The sequence below is a fragment of the Notechis scutatus genome, chromosome 1 (assembly GCF_049901735.1).
Source record: "Notechis scutatus isolate UNSWTSFEM ecotype Mainland chromosome 1, rNotScu1.2, whole genome shotgun sequence".
Taxonomy (NCBI): Eukaryota; Metazoa; Chordata; class Lepidosauria; order Squamata; family Elapidae; genus Notechis; species Notechis scutatus.
This window is the reverse complement of record NC_142009.1, coordinates 268,894,797-268,922,041: the sequence shown is the minus strand read 5'-3', so window position 1 is coordinate 268,922,041 and position 27,245 is coordinate 268,894,797. Positions and strand designations below refer to the sequence as shown.

At 38.1% G+C, this 27,245-nt stretch overlaps 2 protein-coding genes across 11 annotated transcripts in view; one reads left to right on the top strand and one right to left on the bottom strand.

The window, feature by feature from the left end:
• ATG13 (autophagy related 13) overlaps nt 1–20,872 on the bottom strand; it is a 30,142-nt gene extending 9,270 nt beyond the window's left edge. Inside the window, exons 1-14 of one of the 10 annotated variants that reach the window (XM_087951320.1) lie at nt 19,882–20,872; nt 16,532–16,613; nt 15,734–15,814; nt 15,191–15,310; nt 14,453–14,499; nt 10,922–11,062; nt 9,826–9,866; nt 9,077–9,173; nt 8,704–8,802; nt 7,696–7,786; nt 6,215–6,310; nt 2,178–2,288; nt 981–1,123; nt 95–212 (exon numbers count right to left, since the gene is read on the bottom strand). In XM_087951320.1, the coding sequence (XP_087807446.1) occupies nt 95–212; nt 981–1,123; nt 2,178–2,288; nt 6,215–6,310; nt 7,696–7,786; nt 8,704–8,802; nt 9,077–9,173; nt 9,826–9,866; nt 10,922–11,062; nt 14,453–14,499; nt 15,191–15,310; nt 15,734–15,814; nt 16,532–16,600 (1,254 nt within the window). In that variant the 5' untranslated portion in view covers nt 16,601–16,613; nt 19,882–20,872. The remainder of the gene's footprint in view (nt 1–94; nt 213–980; nt 1,124–2,177; nt 2,289–6,214; nt 6,311–7,695; nt 7,787–8,703; nt 8,803–9,076; nt 9,174–9,825; nt 9,867–10,921; nt 11,063–14,452; nt 14,500–15,190; nt 15,311–15,733; nt 15,815–16,531; nt 16,614–19,881) is intronic. The other 9 variants (XM_026671248.2, XM_087951321.1, XM_087951322.1 and 6 more) reach the window with 9 other exon arrangements.
• A 223-nt stretch (nt 20,873–21,095) lies between these two features.
• HARBI1 (harbinger transposase derived 1) lies at nt 21,096–26,077 on the top strand. The gene is made up of 3 exons (XM_026671249.2): nt 21,096–21,470; nt 24,736–25,435; nt 25,679–26,077. The coding sequence occupies exons 2-3, from the start codon at nt 24,766–24,768 to the stop codon at nt 26,053–26,055; spliced, it is 1,047 nt and encodes a 348-aa protein (XP_026527034.1). The 5' UTR covers nt 21,096–21,470; nt 24,736–24,765; the 3' UTR covers nt 26,056–26,077.
• Nucleotides 26,078–27,245: the final 1,168 nt, after the last annotated feature.

Below are 27,245 nucleotides of genomic sequence, written 5' to 3'. Positions count from 1 at the left end.
CACCTGGAATGGCATTTCTCCTGTGTTGTGGGAAAGGACATTCCTTGTGTTTTGCTTCTGAAGCCCTATGCAAACAATGAATTAAAGCAATTACCTGGCTGATGGGCTTGTTGACAAAGGCTCCCACCTTTCGGACAAAGAAGGTGTCCAAGGCATCACGTGGAGAACCACTCTTTCCTTCACTGCTGTTAGATACGGTTTCTGGATCCTCACTGAAAGTTGAAAGAGAAAGAGGGTGTTGTTATTGTTAGTTGTTATTATTACACTAGAGATAAACAACCACTGGTACAAAGCACTGGATATGAAGTACGTATTTTTCCTAATATCTTTCCTAGTTTTTTTACTAAAGTTATATGTAGTACTTACCATAGAATTAAAACTTAGATATTAAAGGTGTTCTGAGCATTTCACCAATAACAAACATTGTTTTTATTTGAAAGTTAAGCTTTATCTTCTAGCATCAGTCAACTCATCACACACACACACACACACACACACACACACACGTTTCCTCAACATTCATTTGACTTGTTCTTATCATCAGCAATACATTTTATGTACTAACAAAACATTTTAAAAATGAGATAGTGAATTTAGGATTAAGACAGCTCCCCCCACGAAGTATTTTTTCAAAGTATGAAGAGATAGCCAAAGGGAAATGAGATAAAATCTAAAGGTTTTGTTCTTTTTTGTGCACTTAGTGGCACTGCATAATCAAACAAGAACAAGTTTTAACAATATTGTTGAGAGTTTGAGAATTATGCCATCTTCCCATGAGGATGCTACTTACAGAAAATGTAGGAAAAAAAACTTTTTAAAAAAGAGAAAACAAATTCCTAGAAAAAAAGAACTTCAAAGGATGATGTTAAGCTTTTCCCCCCAAAGCTACTAATCTGCACAACAAATGCAATTCTCAAGCAAATTAATTTTTGGTTTGTAAAAGTCATACATAAGATAGTTAAGGGAAGTTAAATACCTACCTACTAGATGGAGTAACTGCAGAGTAATGGCCTCCATCCGGGGAATTGCCTGTCATTATTTTCTCATGATCTGCCTGGGTGCCATGCATCGGTTGGCTAGGAATCATAGGTACTCCTCCTCCCTCCTTTCCTGGAACTACCAACTAGAAAGTACAAAGATCAAACTTTGTTATTTTTGAAGTCATTTGGGAAAAGAGAGAATGCTCAGTTTTCTTACTTCGGACAGCGCAATTGTTTGTTTTTCAATTAAAGGTAATAGCATTGATGACTTTTTCTGGCTATTATGTAAGAAGCAGTGCACCTTGTTTCTCAAGAACTTGAATGATTTCTACCAATAGGCAAAGAGTGAGGAAGAATTTCAGTCAAATGTATAGGAAAGTATAGAGGGAAAGGAATTAAAGTAGAACTTAATGGAAGGTAACAACTTGAACAATTGAGAGCTGCCTTGAATCCCATGTAGCAGTTTTCATTTTTTTTTTTTTATTTACTTTGGGCCTACTGTCAGGGAACCTTCAAATGGCTTAGCAAGCAGAACTGTTTCCTAAAGTATACCTTAAAAGGAAAATACTTTGCACCAGAGCAACATTTTAATGCGTGTACCTCGTAATAATAATAAATTTTATTCAATGCAGATGGATTTATACCATGGCCCCATTTTCATGGTCATATAAAACTTCAAACTATATCCCACACTGCATTAAATACGACTATAATAGATATGCCTTCCACTTTTCAAGCATTGTGTAAAATAATCCACACTTCTAAAAAGTTAAGCAGAAAAAGGTATGATCAAAGTTCCATACGGTGTTCAGGCTTTGCCAAGGACCCAAGAAGAAATGAAATTCTATCATTCCGAGATGCAAATCGAGAATAATACGTTCAGATGCAATTGATGATATCAGAAAAAAACAGACATTTTCACTTTAGGGCTATGACCCACACACATACATACATACATATACTCCATATTAATACTCTAGGTCTTCACTTTAAAAGAATGCTCATTAAAGTCTTATTTCATGTGAACCCAAAAAGTAATGTTAGTGTTCTTTGTCCAATGCTACTAGCATCATGGGTCCCCCCCCCCCCAAACTATTATCCTATTTTCTTTGCCGATGTGAGATGAATAGAGTAAGTTCAGAAAAAGTGTCAGCTGTCAATGAGATACATTTTAGAGCAGCAAACTTCTGAGAATACCTGATGAGGATGTGTAGCACTCAAGCCGCCAGCAAAGACTACTGGGTAGCCTAAGTCAGCTGATCCAATTCCCAAGGCTGCAGGCTGATAAGAAAGACGAGAGCTGGAGAGCTAAGAAATAGGGGTAGGGAGGAAAAAGAAGAGAAAAGGAAACCCCACAGAGTCTGAATAATGCTTAGATATATAGGAAAGGGAAGGAAATAAAATCAAGATTTGCAAAGTAAAATTGCTAGCCTTGTTTCTAATACTTTCTCTCTCACACAAAAAAGATAAGCTGATTTTAATGAAACTTATGACTGACATTTATGATTTTAAGGCCATTTCCCCAAAATTTTCCAAATTAAAGTAATGACCTTCATAGAGTTTGAAAGCTAATGATTAGTATTTAAAATTTTAAATAAAGAAACAATCTGTGCAAATGACAGTAGTTATTGCTGTGACAGAAGCCTAAGAAAAGAATTAATAACATTGTTAGATAATTATCATTCACATGCCCCATTTTATCTCTCATCAAGTATAAAAATCTAAGCAGAAGACCTTTTTGAATTTCAGCTATAAAATGCAAAGTTCTGGTCATCAGAGGAGAAATCTAAGCCCAGACCAAAATTAATATCTGAGACATCTCATTTCACTGCAACTATTAAAATAAGGAAACCCACAAAAGATGTGCCAGAGGACAGAACTGATGCTTTGTTTATATTACATCTCTTACTCTTGACTATCAAGAGTACATATACTGCAGAATCTATGAAAAATAAAGTCTGTAATTAAAACTGTTACACACACACACACACACACACACGCATAAAATATTACACTACACTACCTGATGTAAACATTGTACATGTGATTTCCTTGCTAAGGAAAATATGCCTGTATGTTTATTCATGTGTGTGTGTGTTTGTGTGTAAGTGTTCCATTATCCCAATTAGCATTGTTAGCACTATTAAAACAAATGATAGAAAACCTGTATTCTTTTGGATGCTGTTGGATGGTAAATCCTATACAGGTAATCCTCAACCTACAACAGTTCATTTAGTGACCATTCAGAGTTTACAACGGCACTGAAAAAAGTCACGTGATTACTTATGACCACTGCAGCATCCCCATGGTCACGTGACTTATATTCAGATGCTTGAAAACTGACTCACATTTATGACAGCTGCAGTATCCTGGGGTTATATGATCACCTTTTGCAACCTTCTGACAAGCATAGTTGATGGAGAAACTAGATTCACTTAACAACCACGTTACTAATTTAACAGCTACATTGGTTCAGTTAACAAATGTGCCCAGAAAAGTGGTAAAATGGGGGGCAAAACTCACTTCACAAATTTCTCACTTAGCAATGTAACCTTTGGGCTCAATTGTGGCCATAAATCAAGGACTATCTGTAATCTACAACTCTTAGCCATTTTGGATGTTGATGTTCAACATCAATTGCAGGGCCCTGGGTATCGTCCCTATATAAATGAATCAGATTTGCATTGTCGGAGATTGCTGTAGCAACTAATACAAAGGTGTTCTGCTATTTCTTTTGTTCTTGGAAGATGTTTTTTCAACGACCCATTGAAACCCACAGCAATGAGATTTCTTGAGTTCTAAGTACTTTCATTTCAGCTTCATTTTTAATTTATATTCACCTCTTTATCCAAGCTGCATTCTTGTTATATTTCTTTGAGCTATTCCAAAATTGTGCTTAGAACTACATTATTTCTTCTTTGTCAGGTGTGAACTAGTTCAGTGCAGTTTCTCCATGGATGAATTGGTAGAAACGTTTCCAATTCAGTTGAAATTTGAGATTCTACCTATAATGTTCAATTCAAGCTTCATATCTGCTGATTTTCTTGGCTGTTGTTATTTGCTACTGAATTATTTCCAGTGCTTTCTTCATCTTCCTTGCTTCGAAGTAATATTCCTTGATCAGGTATTCTTTGGTCATCTTGTCCTCAACTTCTTTTAATTGCTCTGACTTGCTTGCATCTGAACTTAACATACTGATCTTACTTTGCAGCCTGATCTTCCATTCTGGTGGTGTATTGTTTGGCTTTTTTTTTTCTTGTTTGTTCATTTTGTATCCAAGGTATTCAGTTACAACTACAGCTGTGCTGTATATTAGTTGGTTTGTTTCTTGCAGTGAGCTGGTGCTTACATTTGATATTGCCGTTATTGGCATCTTTTAATATTCTTTTAATGTTTCTTTGGAACAAGCTTCAGTTGTTCAATAGGCAGCTTTATTCTATTGTTTTTGTGCTGTTCTAGGTGTTCAGTTATTTTTTTTCCCTTTCAATTCCTCTTGTTTTTCAATGAGAGGGCGTTTTTCCCATTCTGTGAAGGTGTCCAGGGTTTGGGAATAAAAATGATTTAATAGCTATGCTAGGAAAGCTATGCTTCCTCTTGTTCTCTGGTTTGCCTCTATAGTCTGAACTACTTCTGGTAAGACTTCAGCTTTTTTGCCTTTGTAGACTTTTGCAGTTCTAATTCTGCTTCTGTGAATACTTTATTTTACATTACAAACCAACATTCATCTTCTAGCCTCTGTTCTGTTATTTCTGATTCTGGATGTTGTTGTTTCCAGAACTGGTACATTCTTTTCAGATATCCTCTTCTTATTGGATTTTATTTGTGATAACAGATCAGTATTTCAGTCTTTGTATACTGGTGATGGGTAAATCATTTTTCTTCCTGTTGTCCTGCAACTGCTGGCCCTTGGTTGCTCAGCCAACAGTCATGATTCCTCTAGTCCATGAACTTCAAGATCTAGCACAGTCCTTGTTGACCAAGGTGACCACCAAATCCATTATGGGTTCCTATACATTCCATCTCACCATATTGCTTATGGGAGAGGCACTACTTATTATGAGATTTTTTTAAAGGATTTTTTTTAAAAAAATTGGTCAATGCAAGATGGCACTGAAAATAATGGTTTCCCCCCCCCTGTAGCATTCATTTTGTCAAGGAATATGACTAGCATGATCATCTGCACAACCATACTGTTTCCTTATACTTTCATTAGAGGTATGGGAGTTTTTTGACTTCTGACCATAATGAAGCCTGCTCCATGACTATCTCATTTAATGATCTCCAGCCCTGCTCTCCCCATTGTGATCATTAACAGTGCCTCAAAGGGTGGGGACTTGGGAGGCCCAGAAGTGTGCACTATTTTTGGAGCAGCTACAATTCATGGGCTGAGACACAGGATTTAGGAATACCAAGGGATGGAGCGGCTTGTTTTCCTTTTCCTACTTGATCTCCAGAGCCTTGGAGATCTATAAAAGGTGAGCGATCAGTGATAGAATAGGGATGGGAAGGAGGGGCTGGGACCCCCATAGGATGAGAAGCAGGTCCAAGGCCTGCAGAGTGCTAGGTTTAAAGTCATTGAGCTAGGATTATGGTCACATGACATCTCACTTAACAACCATTTCACTCAACAACCAAGATTCCAACCCCAATTATAAAACAGGTATCGTATCTGTATTATGACTGAAATTACAAATGATCCTCTTAGCAATGGGCTATCATTTCCTCATCTTCTTGCTATGCTTTTTCCCACACCCAGCAACAAAATTTCAAATAAAGCCTCATATACCATAACTATCAATCAATTCTTAGTGTCTCTTTTCCTTTTTTTGGAAAAGAAAAAAAAATACAGTTATGTGTGGCTGTGACAAAAGCTGGCACCCTCAATAGATTGTTACAAGATTTTTTTTCATCAATATCTCTAAAAATTTTCTTTGAGTCCATGAATTCAAAAACTTTTACAAGCATCTTGCTCAGTAATAAAAATATAAAAGTAATACGGTATCTTTCAATATGATTTTTTTTCTTCAATTTCCTTTCTTTTAGAAAAGGTATTTGGAAACTGAATATATAATGGCAACTTTGTAAATAGGACATACCTAAAGGCCTGTTTCATTTTTGGCCAGCTGGGCTCAACAAGATAAAGTCAAAGCAAAAGTGTTTATTGTTTACTTTTGTTATATATCTTTTAGTATTTAAATTTTTTTGGCCCTATACATTTTCCACAATTAACTCACTTGAGGTGAAAAGGCCAGCCCCATCATAGGGCCCTTCAAGGTATCCATCACCACAGGAGGAGTCTGAAAATGTGCTTTAGTGACAGTAAATACACACTGTACAAAGACAGGAACACACAAAAGAAAAGACACAGGAAGAGAAAGAAAAGAACTTCAGAAAGAAAAGTGGAAAAGAGTCTGATGAACTGAATGTTAGGTGCAGACATATATTGGAAATATTCATATACAGAAATGGAATTATACATGATTTGCAAGAGATTTAATATTTCAGGGTAACTGTTGTATTTTCCAAATTAATCTCTTTTTAACTGTTATGTTGCATTCAAGAATTCAATTTAGATCAGGAAAAGGAATCAGATTTTTCTGCAAATACATGGGCCTTCTAAGGATTAGGTCAAATGGTTATTGGTAACAACAGAGAGAAGGAAAGATCAATTCAGTCAAAACTATCAAATATTCCAAGAAGCACAACCACTTCTTCACTAGCTTGAAGAATGAAATTCCAATGAACACAGCACACAGCATATATGCAGATGAGATGGAATGGGGAAAGAATGAAATGTGTCTTGGAATCATGATACAAACCCATATATATCTGCATCCAATAGAAACAGATAATGGTTTCTGGTTTTCCATTTAAGATGGACATATAGGACGACAGAGCTAAGTTTTTGATCACAAATTTTTTAACTGCTGTCTTGCTAGAAGACATGTCTTTTCATATTAAACATAATTAAGACAATGGCAACATTATATTCAGAACATTTTAAGAAGTAATTCTTGTCAAATGTTGATGGTCAATTAATTATTCAAGAAATAGCCTACAAGAATGCTCTAAATCAGGTATGACTTGATGTTTATAATAAGCCGGGGAAATGGGGATGAAGAAATCAGCTGTAAGCTCATACTCAGCAGGATATTCTTTCCCTAAAATTAAAATTAAGAAATGACTATATAAGCAATTACATACAACCCAACTTTCTCCCAGTAGCAACCACCAATACTGCCATTAGAGAAGAACTGAAATTTATTTTCATGCCAGGATGGTCTTATTGGACTGAGTTTTAAAACTAAGCCTTGTGTCTTGATTTTTAATCCAAATGTTTCACAGGATTATCTGCCAATCTAAGTTAAGTATAGAATTTTTAAAAATCTGAAAATTACAGATGGATAAAAAGGTTAGACTGTATATATTATGATCAGTAGAGCTTAAGTTAATTTTTTAAGCTTGAATTAATTTTTTCATATACCTATATCCTATTATTATTAATTAAAAATACAACCTCTTGGCAATAATGAAATATATGCATAAGGAAGTGTATTCTGATCAATGTCTGTCACTGTTTAGTTGTCATGCTCTTCATTTTGTATATAATAATTACAGATTGCAAAAGCATTTAGCAATTTTTTTTGCTATCAGCTAAAATATGGTTGTATAACTGTCTAAAAAACTTTTAAATTGACTTTGAAAAACAACTTACCTGGGACGGGGGAGAAGTAGAGAAAGAGGTTGTGCATACTTCTTGAGAATCTTCTACTGATGGATATGCCACTGCATTTTCTTCACCTGTTCTGTAAATATCACAAGGTACATTTTTTTTTAAATTGAAATGTTTAATAATAGCCAAGCAAAGGCTCTACTGATGAAAACACTACAGACAGGAATTAGAAGATTTGGGTGGAGTTGAAAGGAGAATTATGACAGAGCTCTTTCCTTAAAAGAGGGAACTAGGGTGGATTTAATAGTTTTGGATTTTATGTGCTCATAAATTTTCCCTGGAAAAGTATGATATATTTTCTTAGAAGTTTTGTTTTTTAAAAGGAAGCCTTTACTGTTAAATTCATTTCAAGGCTATTAGTTGTACAGATGTACAAAATGTAGTTTCAGAGCTTCACAAAACACATTTCTAAACACTGCTGTTTTGGCCTATGAAGAAAATATTAACCTGGAAAAGGTTTTAAAAAATAGGTCATCTATTAAAATATTTTTGAATTATGCATGCTTTACTTATACTATCATACAAGCATTAAAATAGAAATTTGTAAAACACGTGCCAAGTTATTTGAAAAAAAAATTAATTCTGCACTTTACTCTGGAAAAATATTTACAGTCCTAAGATTTCTCACTGACTAAGGTGTGATCTGAAATGAATGTGTCTTAAATATTTTCTCATTTATCCACCCACTTCTACTAGTGTGAAAAAAATCAGGCTTTTTCTGCATCCTACACTTCAATTGAAGCGGTGAGCAAGATTCACATAATTTTCTCTACTCAGCATGTAAGCTGTAAAGCAGGGCTGTCAAACTCTGGCCCATGGCCCGGATGTGTTATGTATTGGCCATGCCCGTTCCCGGTTTAGCGAAGGAGAAAAAAAATCCAGATACATCACATGACGCTTGCCATGATAACGTTGAGTTTGACACCCCTGCTGTAAAGGCTCTGTACCTGGGATAATTGCCTCCACTATTCATGATTCCTCTTTCCTCACCTGTAATTGCAGGGATGCATGGGTGAGGAGCTGGGGTAGGGACGGTCCACAAAGTGATCAATGATAATCCCCATGATAGGTGGGGTCCTCTCAAACTGCCTGCAAGGCAATAAGTAATAAGCAAAATGTATTATTCATAGGATTGTGGTTTCTATTTCACAACTTGTTCTGAGAGCCATCCTGCTCTTTTGGGTAAATTTATGGGGAGCAGAGCATGACCACAATTCAACCCTGCAACTCCACACATAAACAAGGAACTTGCTCAAAACTTAAAAACTACTAATATCAATCTGCCAAATGCAAGTAACTCAGATTTTCAGGCTTTAAGGATATCCTAAGAAGAGATTATTTATTTTGACTAAGAAGTCCTCACCTGGTAGACATGAATGCTAGGTTGATTCTGTAGGCACATGACAAAGTGATTGTGCCTAGTGGAGTACCAACTGTCCCAACTCGGACTGTCTGAAATCCTACACAGGCAAAAGAGAAATGATAATTGTCCCAACTACTCTTTATGTTAATAACATCAACCACAAAAATAAGTTGCTATTGCTCTTATTTTTAGCCGAGCACACCAATAAAACGGAAAGCTCCAAAATGATGTCCATGCAGACCATCCTTTCTGTTCATTATCCTCTCCTGCTCCTCCTTTTTAAATGTTAGTGCAATATTGTCTGTGGGAAACTAGTACAATTACAAGAATCTCTCTAGATCCTGTCTGAAATGGGTCCTGGAACACAAAACTCCAGGTTTGAAAGAACTAACTTATTTGGAAATTACCACTACCTTGTACTTAGCTATAGATCCTGAGAAGTTGCTTTTCTTTTAACCTTACCAATTTACTTTTTGAAAGCTGAACATAAAAGTAATATACACTCAAAAGAGATTGATGCAAATGTCTATTCGTTTTCCTATTGAAAAGTCAGATGAATATATTCTTTAGTTGAATCCCATATATCAGTTTCAATTCTTCATCAATCTCTTATAAATTCAAACATCCATCCATGGTTTCATGTTTCTTTTGTAAACTTGTGAATCTGTTAGTCTATAATTACTCATTTTTATTTTTTAATAGTAAAAAAAAAAAGCCTAGGTCTAATTTTTTTTGATACTCAGTCATACCTTCTCCCAATCCATTCAGTTGCACTTCTCCGAAGTATACCCTACAACAGATAAGTAGAGACAAAAATTATATATGTTATATACGTTGTTTCAGGACACAAGGCAGAGATGTAAATTTGATTTTTTATTCTTGATGTACAATAACCGTATAACCCTTGATTTGGTCACTTTTTAATCTTCTGTGAACAAAGAACATAAAATAACCATAAGATCTACTGATGTCAGAATCAAAGGAAGTAAGAAGCATGGTAAATGTTTAGGTGCGAAAATTAGAACGTATTGGCACAGAATCAAGATAACAAAAAACAGAATCAAAAAAAATATTAAATCAAACAAATTCCTTTAGTAAGGTTTTAGTCTAAAACCCCATTGATATATTGTCAGTTTTAATTGATAGACACTAGGACATAACAATATCCAACAAAAATCCAAAGTAGTAGCAGCAACCAATTGAATTTGAGATAATAAGAAAAATTAGGAGGCAGCCAGATCATTTATATTCTGTCTGAAACTACAGTTTTATCGAGGCCATTCATTAAATACACATCTAGCTTGGAAATATAAATCATATAACAATATTTTATTAGTTGGACAAGGCAACTGGCAATAGGTACAGCAGATTAACTGGAAAATACTTACATACACAATTGCACAATAATATCTGAGAAATATATGGAATTATGAAATGGTTTAGATTTGTTAAAGTAATTTCCAAATATTTACAGAAATCTAGAATCCACTGCTACCATACTGGCTTATTAATATTATCTAATGAGATTTTATAACATTGCACTAAAGACGACAGAGAATGAGGTGGCTGGATGGAGTCACTCAAGCAGTCGACATGAGCTTAAATGGACTCTGGAGGATAGTAGAGGACAGGAAGGCCTGGAGGAACGTTGTCCATGGAGTTGCAATTGGTCAGACACGATTTCACGACTAACAACAACAACAATGCAAGCATGTTAAAAAATATGAGGCTGGAGAAAAATGAAAATGCAAAAACATGAAATATAAAACTTGATACAGACAATATAGAATGTATTAGAAGTTCTATTTATTTTTTGCTTCTGAGGATAATCAAAGTCAGTATTACCTGTACAATATGACATATTCATGACCTTGTTTTCTTGAGAGTCTATAGGCTGGTGTCACTCTTGTTATAGCAAGCAAAGATTTCAGCAGTAGAGACAGCCTATTGTACACAGTGTAGGAAACTTTGGTTTCTTTATCACATCTAAAAGCATACATAAAAATAATTAGTCCAACATTCAAAGAATTAATAAATTCTGAAATGAAGCAACTTTAAAATACAGGTAGTCCTCAACTTATGACCACAATTTAACCCAAAATTTCCATTGCTAGGCAAAGCAGTTATTAAGTGATTTTTATCCCATTTTATGACCTTTTGGCCATACTTAAGTGAATCATTGCAGTTGTTAAATGAATCATGTGGTCATTAAGCAAATCCGGCTTCCTCCATTGACTTTGCTGGTCAGAAGCCGGTAGAGAATGTTACAAATGGTGATCATGTGACTCCAGGAAAGTGTCATAAATACATGCCAGTTGCCAAGTACCTGAATTTTGATCATGTGACTGTGACAATGCTGCAACAATTGTAAGTGTGAAAACTTTTTTCCAGTGCTGTTGTAACTTTGAACTGTCATTAAACAAATGATTGTAAGTCAAGGACTATCTGTACTGAATTATCACTGTAAAAAAATAAAACTATAAGATTATACCTTTATAGATTTCAAAGCAAATAAATACGTATATCTACAAATTTTGTTATTTACCGTATTTTTTGCACTATAAGATGCTCTGGAACTTAAAACACACCTAGCTTTTGGGGAGGAAAACAAGAAAAAAAAATCTGCCTCTGCCTCCCAGCATCCATCTGGTATTCATCTGGTTAGCGTCCTTGAAGCAAACAGCAAACCTATCGCAACCCCAGCACGTGGCTTGTCAGGGTTCCGCTCTGTTGCGCCTACCACCAGTCAACTGAGCTGAGCTGCTGCTGCTGCTGGGAAACAATGGAGCCTTTGCTTTTCTGTAGCTGATTGGTGGTTGGATCCTCCCAGAATATCGCCAATCAGCTGTTCTAGGCAGCAGGGATTGCTGCCACCACCTATTTCCATCACCGCCTATTCTGTCGCCTAAAACAGCTGATTGGCGGTATTCTGGGAGGCTGATCCAACTGCCAATCAGCTGCTCGGCAGCAAAGGCTCCAGCGTTCCCCGGCTGGAGGTGATGCGTCTTATAGAGAAGGGGTCCCCAACCACTGGGCCCCGGACCGGTACTGGTCCATGGAACATTTTCTACTGGGCCGCCGGTTTGCTGGGCGCCGCCATCTTGTTTTGAATGAGAAAGTGCTTCCGGTGAGCTTTTCCGGTTGGAAAGTTGCGTTTGGGTCCTGAAGGAATCCTCGCGCCTTAGTTTCATCGAAGGGGGGGGCGGCTTCGAACAAAACTAAGGCGCGAGGATTCTTTCAGCACCCAAGGCAAGGTGAGCCGAGTGACCGTCCCGAAGCCCATCAACAAAGGTACAAAGGAGGAGTTGAAGGTGGCGGGGAGAACCGGGGGACGGCTAGCTGGCCGGTCACTTGGCTCGCCTTGCCATGCGTGCTGATGCCGGTACCGGGCCGCGGATCATTTTGTGATGCTGGTACCGGGCCGTGGCACAAAAAAGGTTGGGGGCCACTGTTATAGAGTGAATATTGTGGTGGTGATCCCCCTCCCTCCGCCGTAATATGCACTCTATAAGACACAGACATTTCCACCCACTTTTTTTGGGGGGTGGGGGTGGAGGGAAGTGCGTCATAGTATGAAAAATATGGTAATTCTAATTCAAATGAAGATGTTTGCTTCTCAAATATCAGAGAGAAACAATATCTTAAGTAACAATTAATGCATTAATCCATGAATACTATAGAATAACTTGATGGACTTCATTTGCAATCGGACAAAATTGTCACAGCAATTTACATCATTTGCATTTGATGATACCATCACACCAATGTCATTGATGCAAATGAAGTAATTTGCATTATTTGGTTAATGACATCATCATGCAAATAAGGTAATTTCTGCAATGACATACGGGTAGTCTTCATGTAATGACAACTGGACTTGGCAACTTGTTCACTAAGCAAAGTGGTTACTAAATGAAATCACAACTCTTATGACTTTATTATGAGATACTTTGCCATTACTATCATAACTGCAAATGGTCGCTAAATGAGGCAGCCGCTAAGCAAGGACTACCTCTACTTATGTTAGGACAAGCATTCCCCTCATCCCAATTAAAATAAAGTTCCATTCTATACTCATTTCCTGAACAGGAATGCAATATTAACTAATTACTATGCCTATAAAAATACTATTGTAGAATGAAACAAAGCCCATTGATGATAATAGATTTATCTAAATCGCATAGCTTTTTGCAATACATAAGTGTATTTAATGAAAAGGGAACTGTGAAATGAACAAATTTCTATCTGGCTTCCTGACATATGAAAATATTTTTAATTGGATAATTTAGAATGTGCTGTGGGAGCTCTAGTAAAATGCCTGCACAAAATGCATACCATGAAAGATTTAGTGAAACTCAAAGCATCCCAATGCTTCATTTCACCATGTCCAGCCTGCACCTCTTGCATTTTACCCCATTTCTACCTTTGTCCATTTGCAGAACTAGCAGGCTCTATTCTGCATTATTATTTTTAGATTCTACGAAAGCTTACTAAGCGCATTTTAGACATTCTTGAAAATAAAGATGCTTCTATAGACTGGCAACTTGACCTATATATGCCACCTTGCCACTTTTTAACTGAAATGTAAATTGAAATGTAAAGTCAAGCAAGCAGGTTTGGTACAACACTGAAGGCCATAGTTTTAGGGTAATTATACATGATACTGTTATCAATTTATCAATGTTTGAAAATGTGTAAATACCAGGAAATATCTAAGCAGCTGTTAACAGAAGTGAAAAATATTTTATACATGAAACATTTCAAGATTGAAGCTGGGTATACTGACCTTATTGGAAGCGTTCTGAGCTCAAAAGAACAATTTTTGAATTCAGAAAGCCCTTTTGAATTCAGAATGCCTCCACCAAGATTGGAACTGCATGGAAACATTTCATGCAAGTTGGGAACAGCTTATTTTTTTTAACCTAAGATTGGGAAATATTTGCATACTTTTATTTTGTAGCGTGCAAATGTTAACTCATAAATTAATTATGATGGACATATTGGATGCAATTCATTTTTATTACTACTTAGCTCTATGCACATTTTAAAATGTAAAGAAAAAAAATGGGAACTAGTGTTTTGTTATTTACGCTTCACCAAAAGCCTCCTGTGCCCATTGGTTCTAGTGATTCACTAATATTAACTGTTCACATTGAAGCCAGTTATTTGTAACAACGTTATAGCTTTAAAACAGGTAACTGAGTTTGTTATTTGCATTGTTTCTCTTCTCACTTCCCTTTTCTTTTACACTATGCATTTTAGGCTTCCAAGCATCCTAGGGACAGGTAGTGTCCTCTCTGTTATTGGTGTGAGCCTTTCTGATAGATTTCCTCCCCACTAAAGATAGAAATGAAAATACTTTAAACAGTCACTTACTTTTCATTCATTTCTAAACACCAGATTTCCAGCTCCATGGAATCTCCCTGCAGTGGGGGGAGGAAAAAGTATTTCAACCAAGCCTTTATAATGACAAAGCTTTTACTTGTCAAAAGAAGTCCCTAGTACAGATGAGTCAGTGGGTATTGCTGAAAGCGAGACAAATGAAACTTTAGGCAGACTTAACATTAGTATAGTTTCAAATTATGGAAAGTGATACCTTCATATACCTGAAAGAATGCCATACAAAAGAAGCTCAAGTTTTGTCACTACCAAATGCAGGACATAAAATAATGGATTGATAAAATGTTTTATAAATCTTGCTAAATTTCAATTACATGGAAAATCGATTCTAGATTTTGAATGCATTCTGTTAGTCCATTTTGGGTACCTTAGTTCAAAAATTGTTGTCCCATGGTGTACCATTTCACCCAGTTAAAAGATTATTAGAATGAGTGTTTTAGTAGTAGACAAGGTAGTTCTATCCACTATCTCATCATTTAAGGCAATTTCAAATAGAATTCCTGGAAAGAAGATCCTACGTGTAACAATATTTCAGTGACTAAACAGAGTACTTTCTCTTTTTTATATAAAAATGAAAACTATAATGCTGCCAGCAGTGGTTTACTTGAATGACTCTCTTAATCTCATGTTAATTTTCACATGATTTGAAGCCATGTAACAAAATCTGAGATGAAAGTGAATAAGAAAAAAAAGAATGGTTGGTTCAGTTTATACCTCAGAGGTTTTAAGGGAGATTTCCACACACATTGACCGCCCAACAGCAGGCAGCTGTCCTGCCAAAGCTTTTTTTGCTTCATGAGTAACTTCTGGTATGTCTTTGATTGCCAAGTTGAACTGTAAAATTAAGAACGTAGATTTTAATTTTCAGGAATCTATTTTAGAAACCTATGGTCTACCATACTGTAGAAATATGTATAGTAAAACATAGCTCACAATAGATTAATCTCACAACTATAAAGCAAAACACCTTTTGCTGTCATACACTGCAGATTAATAAATGTTGATTTCCTCATGCTGTTGTAAAGCAGATAATATACAAACACACAGATATACACAAATCCCATTTGCTTTCACTACCCATCCTTAGAGATCTGGTATGTCACAAATACCCAATCAAAAAATCTAATAAGAACTTGCCAAGGAGGAGTGAATTGGTCTGATACATTCTATATTTATAAAACTACTTTACGAGAAGCAAAGTAGAAGCCACGTGCATTTAATATGAACGTTATAAATGACATAACAAATACTTTTTACCCAGTCAGAGCCTGTTGGTGAGGAGGATGAGCGAGTGCAGATTTTTTCTCCAAGTCGGGCCTGCACAATCACCTGTACAGTCTGTAAGATAAAACAGGCTTACTGCATTGGGAAAAAACAAATAGTTAAAAAATGTTAAGTAGAGAACATCTACTGAATGGTACCATATTGGGAAAAAAAATTAAAGGAGTTACAAAAACCAAATTATTCAACCGTTGATATCAGAAGTCAGAAATATATACATGCATTATTAATCGCTCAGTTCCTCAGCAGAACATTTGAGGAAATGATATAACTTTTCCTATATCTCTTAACCATTTTATCTATAATTTCTTTGATTTAGGGCTGTGCACACTTCAAAAAAGCTTTTTATTTAATAAATTTATATGCTGCCCATCTCATATGCATGACTTTGGGTAAAACAGAGTAAAACAACAATAAAAAACAGAATTAAAAAGAACAGAAGTTTTGAAGAAGTTCTTCAGATTCTGAGCAAATGCAAGAGCCCCTAATGTAGAATTCACATTTTTATTATTTTATTGATGAAGAAAAAGGGCTGTCTCTTTAGGGTTGTGTTAACTTTACCACTGAAATTCAGTATTCCTATTTTAAAGCCTAAAATTCTAACACTGAAAAGATATTTCTGAAATTCTTAATTTTTTCGAATTTCTTAATTTTAAAAAATGTTACAGAATTCAATTACTTATACATTTTTGTGTAGCTGCCACTGAATTGTTGTGCAAAACTTTAGCTTTTCTTATGCTGTAGTCTAAACACAACGCACATACAAATAATCACCTTCAAAGCAAAAAATTTTATGAACTTGTCCAAGTCCTTCCTGTCCTGGGAGCTGAGGTCAGTATCCATTGCATATGAAAGTCTGAAATAGGACAAAAAAAAATGATTTCACATTTCCAGTCTTAGAAGTTCTTTTACATAGTATTATTTAGCCAAACTAGTCTTAAACATCAACAAGTAGATTTTAAGTCAGCCACTATTTGTGAAATCAATTTGTTCAGTTAGATAAACAGAAATTAAGAAGATTTAGTGAAGATTACATTCTGAACTGTTTTAACTATCTGCTCTTTCAGAATCATCTAGTGATTCTGAAAGAGTAGATAGTAAAGAGCAAAATCAAGTAACTTTTTATTTAATACGACGAACTTGATAGAGATACATAGTGAATAAGATTAATCATTTGTGAAATGAATTCTAGGTAATTTGAAGTGAGACAATGAGTAAGTGCTGACATATCATTGTTCATGATGAAAGTTTATTCAGAGTAGACCTGAAACTGAACTCAGCAGTAGTTGATGTCATAACCTTATATATTGTGTGTGCTTAATACAATAGAATGCAGGTTTAATGAAAAGGAAGATTGTCATGTTGAAGGATGATAAACAAGCCTAAACCCATATATTTTGGACACATGATGTGATCAGATAGTACACTGAAAAAACAACAACTATGCTTGATAAAAGTTGAGAGAATCAGAAGACAAATGGATAAAATGAGATGATAGATCAAACATATTATTGGAGAGTCCTTAGAAATGCTGTGGACACAGATACACCACAAACCAGGATTACTGAAACCAGAAATATACTCTTTATATCAGAGGTCTCCAAACTCAGCAACTTTAAGACTTGTGGACTTCAACTCCCAGAATTCTCCAGCTAGCTGGGTGGAGAATTCTGGGAGTTGAAGTCCACAAGTCTTAAAGTTGCTGAGTTTGGGGACCCTTGCTCTACATGATATATTTCAATGCATATTCCACAAAAAGAATAATTGTCCCCTTTTTAAAAGCACCTTAGAGCAGGGGCCCCCAACCACCGGGCCCCGGACCGGTACCGGTCCGTGGATCATTTTCTACCGGGCCGCCGGTTTGCTGGGCGCTGCCATCTTGTTTCGACAGAAAGTGCTTCCGGGTGAGCTTTTCCGGTTGGAAAGCGGCGTTTGGGTACTGAAGGAATCCTCGCGCCTTAGTTTCATCGAAGGGGGCGGCGGCTTCAAACGAAGAGCCGTCCCGATGGCGGAGGAGATCAAAAAAGCACAAAAAAGGTACAAAGGAGGAGTTGAAGGTGGCGGGGAGAAGCGGGGGACGGCTGGCTGGCCGGTCGCTCGGCTCGCCTTGCCTTGTCATGCGTGCTGATGCCGGTACCGGACCGCGGATCATTTTGTGATGCCGGTACCGGGCCGTGGCACAAAAAAGGTTGGGGGCCACTGCCTTAGAGTCTACTAACAAGCCACCCTGGCTCTTTGGAATAAATATGGCACACACTCCAACATGTCCCTACCAGTGGTGTGTTTCAAATATTTTTACCACCGGGTCGATGACTGTGGCTTGGTGGGCGCACTTTGTGCGCATGCACACACTTTGAGCATGCAAACACACCAAACACACACTTTGCGCAGGCGCGGTTTGATTCACCTCCTGCAATCCTGCCCTCTGCCTGATGGTTCAGCAGCTGCTGTGCGGCAATTGCTGCGCTGTACAAAGCAGCTGTGCTTCAAAAGCAGGACATAAAGGTTAGTCCACAAATATCCATGGCTATGGACTATGCTCAGAGACAAGTCAAGATGGTGAGCGTTTGTCTATATAGCCACTAGGGCTGAGCCAGACTTGATAGCACTAAATACCTAGGTTAGAGTATGCAAGGTACAAAATAGTTTTCATGTTTCAAGGATTAAAAAAGCTCCTTTCCCTCCAATTTGAAAACATGAAAAACAAGTTGTTCAGATCTTTGTAATAGCTACTTTAAACAACTATAATGAATGATAATACAGTCTTAGCACTGTATGCTTATTTAGTGTTCATAGAGCAAGAAAAATCCATTACCTTAATTAAGATCAGGGCAGGGCCAAACTTCCAAACACAGCCTTGTTGGCATTTCACATTACAATCTCTCAATCTTTTTGTTAAAAAATGACAATTACTGGCATCAGAGATTAGCTAAACTGGTTTTGAATTTTACATTAAGCAAGGAAAAGTGAAGTTTTTGACCTAATCAGCAAATATGAAATTGCTGCAGTACATTATCCTATAAAATGATCTCCATTAAGGAGGGCAGGGTATAGTAGGCTCTGCCCTTCAATAAAGGTTGCTAGAATGGTTTTGGACAGCACATAGCACACCATTATACAAAGGAAAGCTATTGAGGTTACTCCTCTTACAAAGTCTCTCATGATAGTTCCTATAACTGCAGCTTTCATTTTTCCTATGATTTCAAAACACATCAAATAAACCAATGCTTTATAGTTGCCTGCAATGCCTTTATGACACCAGAGATCTATTATTGGAAATAAAGATGCTACACGCCAGTGGCTGCAGCATACAAGTTTCCATCAAGAAAAGGAAGGAGTATGTTAAAATCATTTTTGGCATAATGAGGTAAATGAAAGGAGAAAGAATTAAAAGGTATATTATTATATACCAGACTAACTACTTTAGTATTACCGTGGATGGAAAGATCCTAGAAGCCTAAATTTAAGTACAAAGCATGTACATATAAGTTGAAGTCATCCCTCAGACAACTCTCTTCTATTTAAGGCTCTAAATATGGGGCGAGAAACAAGAAGACAAAGAAGTCTTTAACTTACGACAACAATTGAGTTCAAAATTTATGTTGCTCAGTGAAATAGTTGTTAAGTGAATTTTGCCCCATTTTACAATCTTTCTTGCCACAGTTGTTAAGTAAATAACTGCAGTTGTTAAGTTAGTAACATGATTGTTAAGTGACTCTGGCTTCGCCATTGACTTTGCTTGGAAGAAGGTCAAATTATCACCCAGGGACACTGCAAGTTTATAAATATGAGTTAATTGCCAAGTGCCTGAATTTTTATCATGTGACCAGGGGATGCTGCAACAGTCATGTGAAAAACTATTATAAGTCACTTTTTTCAGTGACTTATGATTCAGATATACAGTAGTGCTGTGATTGAACACACATTTCACAGTAAGCCATGTTTTTCTTTGATCAACATTAGTTGAATTTACACATATTAACCCGCAATTTATTTAAAAGTCACAGTGGCTAAAAGTTCACTCACACAAACATAAAGACATTAGGTTTAATGAATGAATGAATGAAATGTGCAAGCCCATCCCAAATACCAACTAGAAATATAAAGCCCGGGAAGATACATACCATGGTTGATAGTCTGCTAGAATTAAGAGGTCAAACTGCCCTGCCCATTTTCTGGTATGACTCATCCATTGAGATGGTCATCCATCAGCCCTTCTCAAAATCCAAAAGCTGGACTAGAGTGTGTAGACATCATAATTCTCTCTCTTTTTTTCCTCTGCAGTTCAATATTCCACACATCATTTTCTGCCCCTTACTTGTTTTATTGCAATTCAGGAAGAGCAGTATATTTGTGAGCTGTAACCTATGAAGATCTATATCTATTTGAGATGCAGGAGGCAATCGTTACCTGCGCAAGAGAGGCTGAGGTGACAATCCGAGGTTTCATCCCGGGATTAACCCAAGAGGCTTCTCCTAGCCTCTTTGCTTGGCCATATTCATTTGGCTTCTCTTACTCCCGACCTCTCCGTCTTGATACAGGATGGAAGATGCCTCTTTTTTTTCTTCTTCCTGTTGAGGACCTTCTCGGTTTCAGAGAGCAGAGAAACCAGTGTCTTTTGCAATGGGATCTTCTCTGTCCAACTAAGAAGGAAAAGCACTAAGGAACCCCCGTGTCCACTCGGTAGGCGACTGGCTACGCTACCTAAATTTCCTCGTTGGGTACAGCCAGGAAAGGCGCAAGAGGAGAAGGAGTCTAAATTCTCAGCTCGGCTCTTGAGGTGAAGAGCGCGGTTGGAGCCGTTTAACCCCGAGCTAAAAACCAGAATTTGGCCTTGGGGAGGTGGCAACACCAACAGCTTCTCTTTCCAGGCTTGGTTCAGACAAATGCCTCCGGCTAAGCTACGAATAGACTCCGGTCCGAGTGGCGCTTTTTTCCGGGAAGAGCCGTCCGAGAAACTCTTGTGGGCAAAGAAAACCGCGGGCTGATCGCCCCCCTAACCGGGTTTCTTCGCTGGATACTGCGAGGGGCCGTGACGGCGCCTCACGACCACAGCCTCCCCCGGGATCCCGTCACCGCCGCCATTGCTGCTGTTTGTTTTCATCGGCTTAAGGCAAATGAGGCAATTGGAGCGGCACTTTTCACACGGAGTCCAAATTATTTTTCCCCCACCCTTCTCCCGCAGTCTAATTTGTGCCTCCCTCCAGGGGAATTAGGCCGCAACACTCATAAATTGATGAATAAAAAGGCTCAGGTGCAAATGTGTTTTTTTTAAAAAAAAAAATATCCAAAAATCATACTTGTGAAGAATCTGCGTTTGGGAAACGGCAGCTTGTGCGTCGTGCGAGAGTGGAAAACTCCGCCTTGTGGCTTTCCCGGCACTGGGAAGAAAACCTGGAATCGACGTTTTTGACTCCTTCGGGCTAATCCTAGGATGGGGAGAAAGAGGTGAACGTGGAAGGCTGTTTCTTCTCCCCCACGACATACTTTTTTTTTTTCCTGGATCACATAACCTTCACAGCCTTAGACATTCTGGAGAAGGCAGTCCCTAACGCCGACTTTCAGTCCTCCTAAATGACTTCCAAGCAAATCCTTCCTTAACCCTGACAAGAGCCCTTAGGTAGGGGCTAAGGGCGATTGATGCAATGCTTCGTACTTCAAAGCGTTCTCTTACGCAACTTAGCTGATTGCTGTTTGGGCCGCTCATTTCAAAGTAAGTCTTAGTTTGTATCATAAATACATTAATATGGAATATAAAGTGCCCATAGTCAGCTGTAGGTGGTTTTGAAATCGGCTAATTCCATTTTTTCTCTGCCCTTCTCCAGCAGCTTCTTTGTCCTCAGGCCCCACTTTATCATATATATGCATGTCTAATGCCCATTCTCTGTCTCTTTCATGCATCTCTACTACCATCCATTTTCAGTGCTTCCTGTTCTCTTTAATTAAAATTGGTTCTTGGTATCTTAAATCTAAGACAGAGTTCCTCAAAGTGATTAATATTGACCTTCAAGGGTTGATGGGATTATCTGTTATTGTTTGTAGTACTAGTTAGTTCAAGACTTGAAGTGTTATTTATTTTCATATAATATTGGGGGGTGGGGTGTCAACGAACAGCCTGAAATTTCATGAAGTGGTCAATGTGCTTAAGATTTGGGGACCCTTGGTTTAGGACCATAGCAAGTAACCTGCAATACATGCTAGGTCAAAGTGTGGTTGTGTGATTTGTGGCTCAGTATGTCATACAAACAAGGTTTCTACCTTAATAAAATAGGCGTTGCCAGGATCAATTATTGAAGGTCCCTTTGTTTTCCAAACAATTAGTAGCTTGAGAAATGTGTTTGGCTGCACAAATAATCCCCTCTAAATGTGCTGGTATCGAACAGTACAGGGATTCACAATAATGGATTATGCAATTTGTTTAAGCATATAAAGGTAAATGTTTCCCCTGCCCACTCAACATACGAGTCCCAGCCACGAAAACCAACACCAGACCCAAAACAACACGGGACACCACCGCCAATCCCCCTCATCAGACCCAGGCCCAAGCCCATCCTATAAACGAAGGACAACCACCATCCAGAAAACAGACCACGGCTGCTGTGCCAGCTGTCGCACCCCCGACCCCAAAACCAAACAAGCTGACACACGCCAAGAACACAGACCCAGACCCCAAACTCGACGCCAGACTAAAACCCAGAATGCTACGTCACAGCCACCCGCTCAGGACATCACATCAGAAAACTCAGGAAATTACACCACAAGAACTCAAGAAGTTGCAACACAGCAAATGATCCAGGATATCACAGCACAAGACCAAGGATACCACAGCAATAAATATCACAAGGTCATCACACAACCCATTACCCAAGCCGTTACTACACAGGAGGCTAATGGAAAAGAGATCAAAACACAAATGACCCAGGAGATTACAACACAGGACCCAGGATACCACCAGACATGATATTCTTCCGATTAAAATCATAATTCCGATTTTTGGGGGGATCGCCCATCCCCCCTTTCCACCTTCTTTTCCTCCTTCCCCTCCCCTCCCCCTGAGTCAGGAGTTGCTACCGCCGCCGCGGCTCCAGTCCCGCATTGCCTCGGGAAGGGAAAGGCAAAAAGGAAGAGCCGCGGCGGCACTTTGCAACAGCAGCAGCGGCACCAGAGGCTCAGGCGCAGCAGCTCCTGGTTTTGCCTTTCCCTTCCCGAGGCAACGCGGGACTGGAGCCGCGTGGAGCCGCGCCGGCGGTAGCAACTCCTGACAGCCCCAGCCGGACACCTGAGCGGAGCCTGGGCGGTGCGAGCGGAGGCTGCTGAGCGGCAGGAAAAGGGAGCTGGGCAGCCACGGACCATCCGTCTCTCCGTGCAACATGCCACCGCCTGGCCCTGGCGAGGAAAGCAGCGGCGCTCCCGGGCGGCGGCCTTGGCCCCACCCCCAGCTCTGGAGCTGATCCACATGTGACCAGCTGGAAAGGGGGTGTGTAGCGTTGGTGTTGTGTGTGCAATTTCTTGGCTCGCGGCACGGGGTCTCTTTTGGCCGGCCCCGATTTTTTTTTCAGAGGGGAATATCATGCCTGGATACCACAACAACAGAACTCGCAAGCCCATCACACAGCCCATTACCCAAGCTGTTAAAACACGAGTGGCTAATGGAAAAAAGATCACTACAAAACAAACGACCCAGGAGATTACAGCACAAGATCCAGGATATCTCCACAACAAAACTCACAAGGCCATCACACAGCCCATTATACCAACATCAACTCTATCAACCAATCAAGAGGCAGCAGCACAGCCAACCAGTCCAGCACACCAGCCCCCACCACCAGTATTTATAGAGAGACGGCAGCTCCGATCACACACTGCTTGCACTGGCACGAAGCCGAAAGCACCAGCCTGAGGATGGCGAGTGGGACCTCGCCGAAACGTCGCCAAGATACTCTTAATCTTACACAGGAAAAGACCAGAACATACTTAGACCTACATATATACATATACATATACATGTACACATACATACACACACACACTTTCCAATTATATTAATTATACTTTAATAGGTTAAGTATATTAAAATAGTGGCTAAACAATAATTTCCAACCATAAGGCTTGACCTCTCTTATTTTGTTTGACATATATCATTGTACCTGGAAGCAACAAATTGGAGATAAAGTTCAAAAATTGAGCTAAGCACCAGAAATAATACTTCTAAGGTTAAAGACATATTTAGTTAGGGATATGAATATCCATGTATTTTTGCCTGTAGATGATGACCTGTTAGATGAAAACACATATAATTGGCATTAAATGTTCGATTGTATAGATCTGGAAATTAATAAGATAGTTATATTTAATGAGGAAAATTGTGTAAATGATCACAAGTTATATGGTATATAACTGGCACAAAACTGGAGAAAACAGATTAATGTTTAGGAAACGTTTTCCTAAACTTGTTTGACTGATTTTGAGAATGTAAACATATTACCAATTTCTTATGGAATATATTCACTTTGAGTTTTATGTGTGACATTGGGTCAATAGTAATTGTATATTCTTTCATGCTAAAATATTCCCTAGCCCTGTAAAATTTTAACTGAAAAAAGTCATTTAAATTTTGCCAGAGAGATTGCTACAATTCATCATTAACTGAAGGTCAAGAGCAAAATCTCATGGAGACCTCATTTCCTTCTTTTCCAGTAAAATTTATTTGCACATAATTCTGTAGGAAATCTTTATTACATACTGTATCTTTTGCTTGCATTCACAGAATATTATACAGTACTTTGGTTTTACAGCAATAATATCAAATAAAATGAGAGTTCCTATTTATAAATGAATTTCCTGTCCTATTCAAAAATTGTGCTATTTAAGTCAATGTGATTTATGTTGAACTAAAGTAGGAAGAAGAGAAGGAAAATTGTGCAATATGCTGTATTTTCTTTTTTGCTTTCTTTTGACTGCATTCTTTTCTAATGAAGGTCAATACAGAGAAGGAAGATAAATCTATTATGGCTATTCCCATAGCAGTTATTGATTGTGACCTCTTGCTATATGGACGTGGACATAGGACACTGGATCGCTTCAAGCTGGAGGATGTTACTGATGAATATCTTGTATCTATGTATGGATTTCCACGTCAGTTCATTTATCATTTGGTGGATCTTCTAGGTGCCAATCTTTCTCGTCCTACTCAACGATCCAGGGCTATCAGCCCAGAGACACAGATTCTCGCTGCATTAGGTTTTTATACTTCTGGCTCATTTCAGACACGCATGGGAGATGCTATTGGCATTAGCCAAGCATCTATGAGTCGCTGTGTTGCCAATGTTACTGATGCCTTGGTGGAAAGAGCCTCTCAGTTTATTCATTTCCCAGAGGATGAAGTGTCAATACAACATATGAAAGATGACTTTTATGAGCTGGCAGGTATGCCAGGTGTACTAGGATTGGTGGATTGCAATCATGTAGCAATAAAGGCACCCAATGCTGAGGATTTATCGTATGTGAATCGAAAGGGCCTTCATTCTTTAAACTGCCTGATGGTGTGTAATGCCAGGGGAAAGCTGCTAAGTGCGGAAACACATTGGCCAGGAAGTCTGCAGGACTGCACTGTGCTTCAGCAGTCAGCTCTAAGAAACCAATTTGAAGCTGGTATGCAGAAAGATGGCTGGCTACTTGGTAGGTTCGTGCTGATTACTAGTTCTCTAAATCTGTTTGAATAAAGTTCTGATTGATTTATTGACATGTAAAGTAATCCAAACATAGTTGCATCATAAAATGCCCTTTGTAAATATAAGTATAGCTTAACTTGTATATTTTGTTCCCTTTGCTAGGATTTCAGATTCAAATATTGGTTGCTGAAAATAAAACTAGAATCTTTAGCCCTTTACTAGGAATCTCATTTTTTTCTTGATTTTACAGGTGATAGTTCTTTCTTTCTTCATACCTGGCTAATGACTCCTCTGCATATTCCTGAAACACCTGCAGAATACAGATATAATATGGCACATTCAGCAACTCATAATATTATTGAACGAACATTCAGAACACTCCAGGCTCGGTTCCGTTGTTTGGATGGATCAAAAGGGACATTACAGTATTCTCCAGAAAAAGCAGGTAACATCATCCTCGCTTGCTGCGTCCTTCATAATATCTCTCTGGAGCATGGGATGGATATATGGTCTTCCTCATATTTGGAACAAGTGGAACACCCAGAGGAAGAATTTGAGCACATGGAATCTCTTGACTCTGAAGCTGACAGAGTTCGCCAGGAATTATTGCTTACACATTTTAGCTAACCAAATTTGAGAATATCAAGTTGGTTTTAAGAAAAAAGATAGAAGGAAACATAGTTTGAGTTTTTTATAGAATTTGTCAACAGGACTATATTATTTATCAGTACTTCGCAAAAATAACATATTGAATGTGTGCATCTCTAAGTATTTTAATTTTATTGCACATGTTGTATCTATGAAATACATGGCTGTCTTCAATGTCCATCTTTATTTTTAAAAAAACAATGAAAATATATAGTAACATGCAATCTAGGTTTGGGGGGGTGGTTTTTTGTGGGGGGGGGGGGGGGGGGGGGGGGGGGGGGGGGGGGGGGGGGGGGGGGGGGGGGGGGGGGGGGGGGGGGGGGGGGGGGGGGTGTGTGGGGTGGGGTTTGGGTTGAGGTTGGTTTTTTTTTTTTTTTTTTTTTTTTTTTTTTTTTTTTTTTTTTTTTTGGGGGGGGGGGGGGTTTTTTTTTTTTTTTTTTATAAAGGCTGGGGGTTTTTCTTGGGGGGGGGTGGGTTGTTGGAGAAACAGGGTAATAGGTTTATTTTTCTGATAAAATCCTTTATTTTGAAGTTTTGCAAAATGTGAAATTTTGTTTTCTTTGAAATTAAACTAAAAACAATTTTAGTTATCAACTGTATTTGTGTAAAATAACATTTGTGTTGAAATATGGTAGAGTTCTCAAAAGATGTGTCGCTTCAAGATTCATATTCTCTTACACTAGCATCTTGGAATCACCCTCAAGAGTGTAGGTCACAAGGATTATATCAAGAAATATTTCATAACTTGCTTCTCCCACCATGTGACACCTGTGAGAAAATCTGAATACACCTTAAACTACTTTGATAATTGCCAAAAATCTTTGTGAACAAAAAAGGCAAATTTAGATCTAATCAGCATCAAAAGAAATATAATTTTTGAAGCACGTAGAGAAATCTCACTTTATTTTGCATTGGCCAGATCTCATCTTGACTACTATGTCCAGTTCTGGCAGTGCATTTTAAGAAAAAACTTGAGAAATTGAAAAGGTTCAGAGAAGCACAGCAAGAATGATCAGATGACTAGAAATTAAATCCATTTTTTTGAATTTAAATGCAATTTTAAGAGTGGGAAATGTTACCCAAGACATGATTCAACCCTTAGACCTGGGGTGTCAAACTTGCAGCGTCATGTTGTCATCACGTGATGTATTGTGACTCTCCCTTTGCTA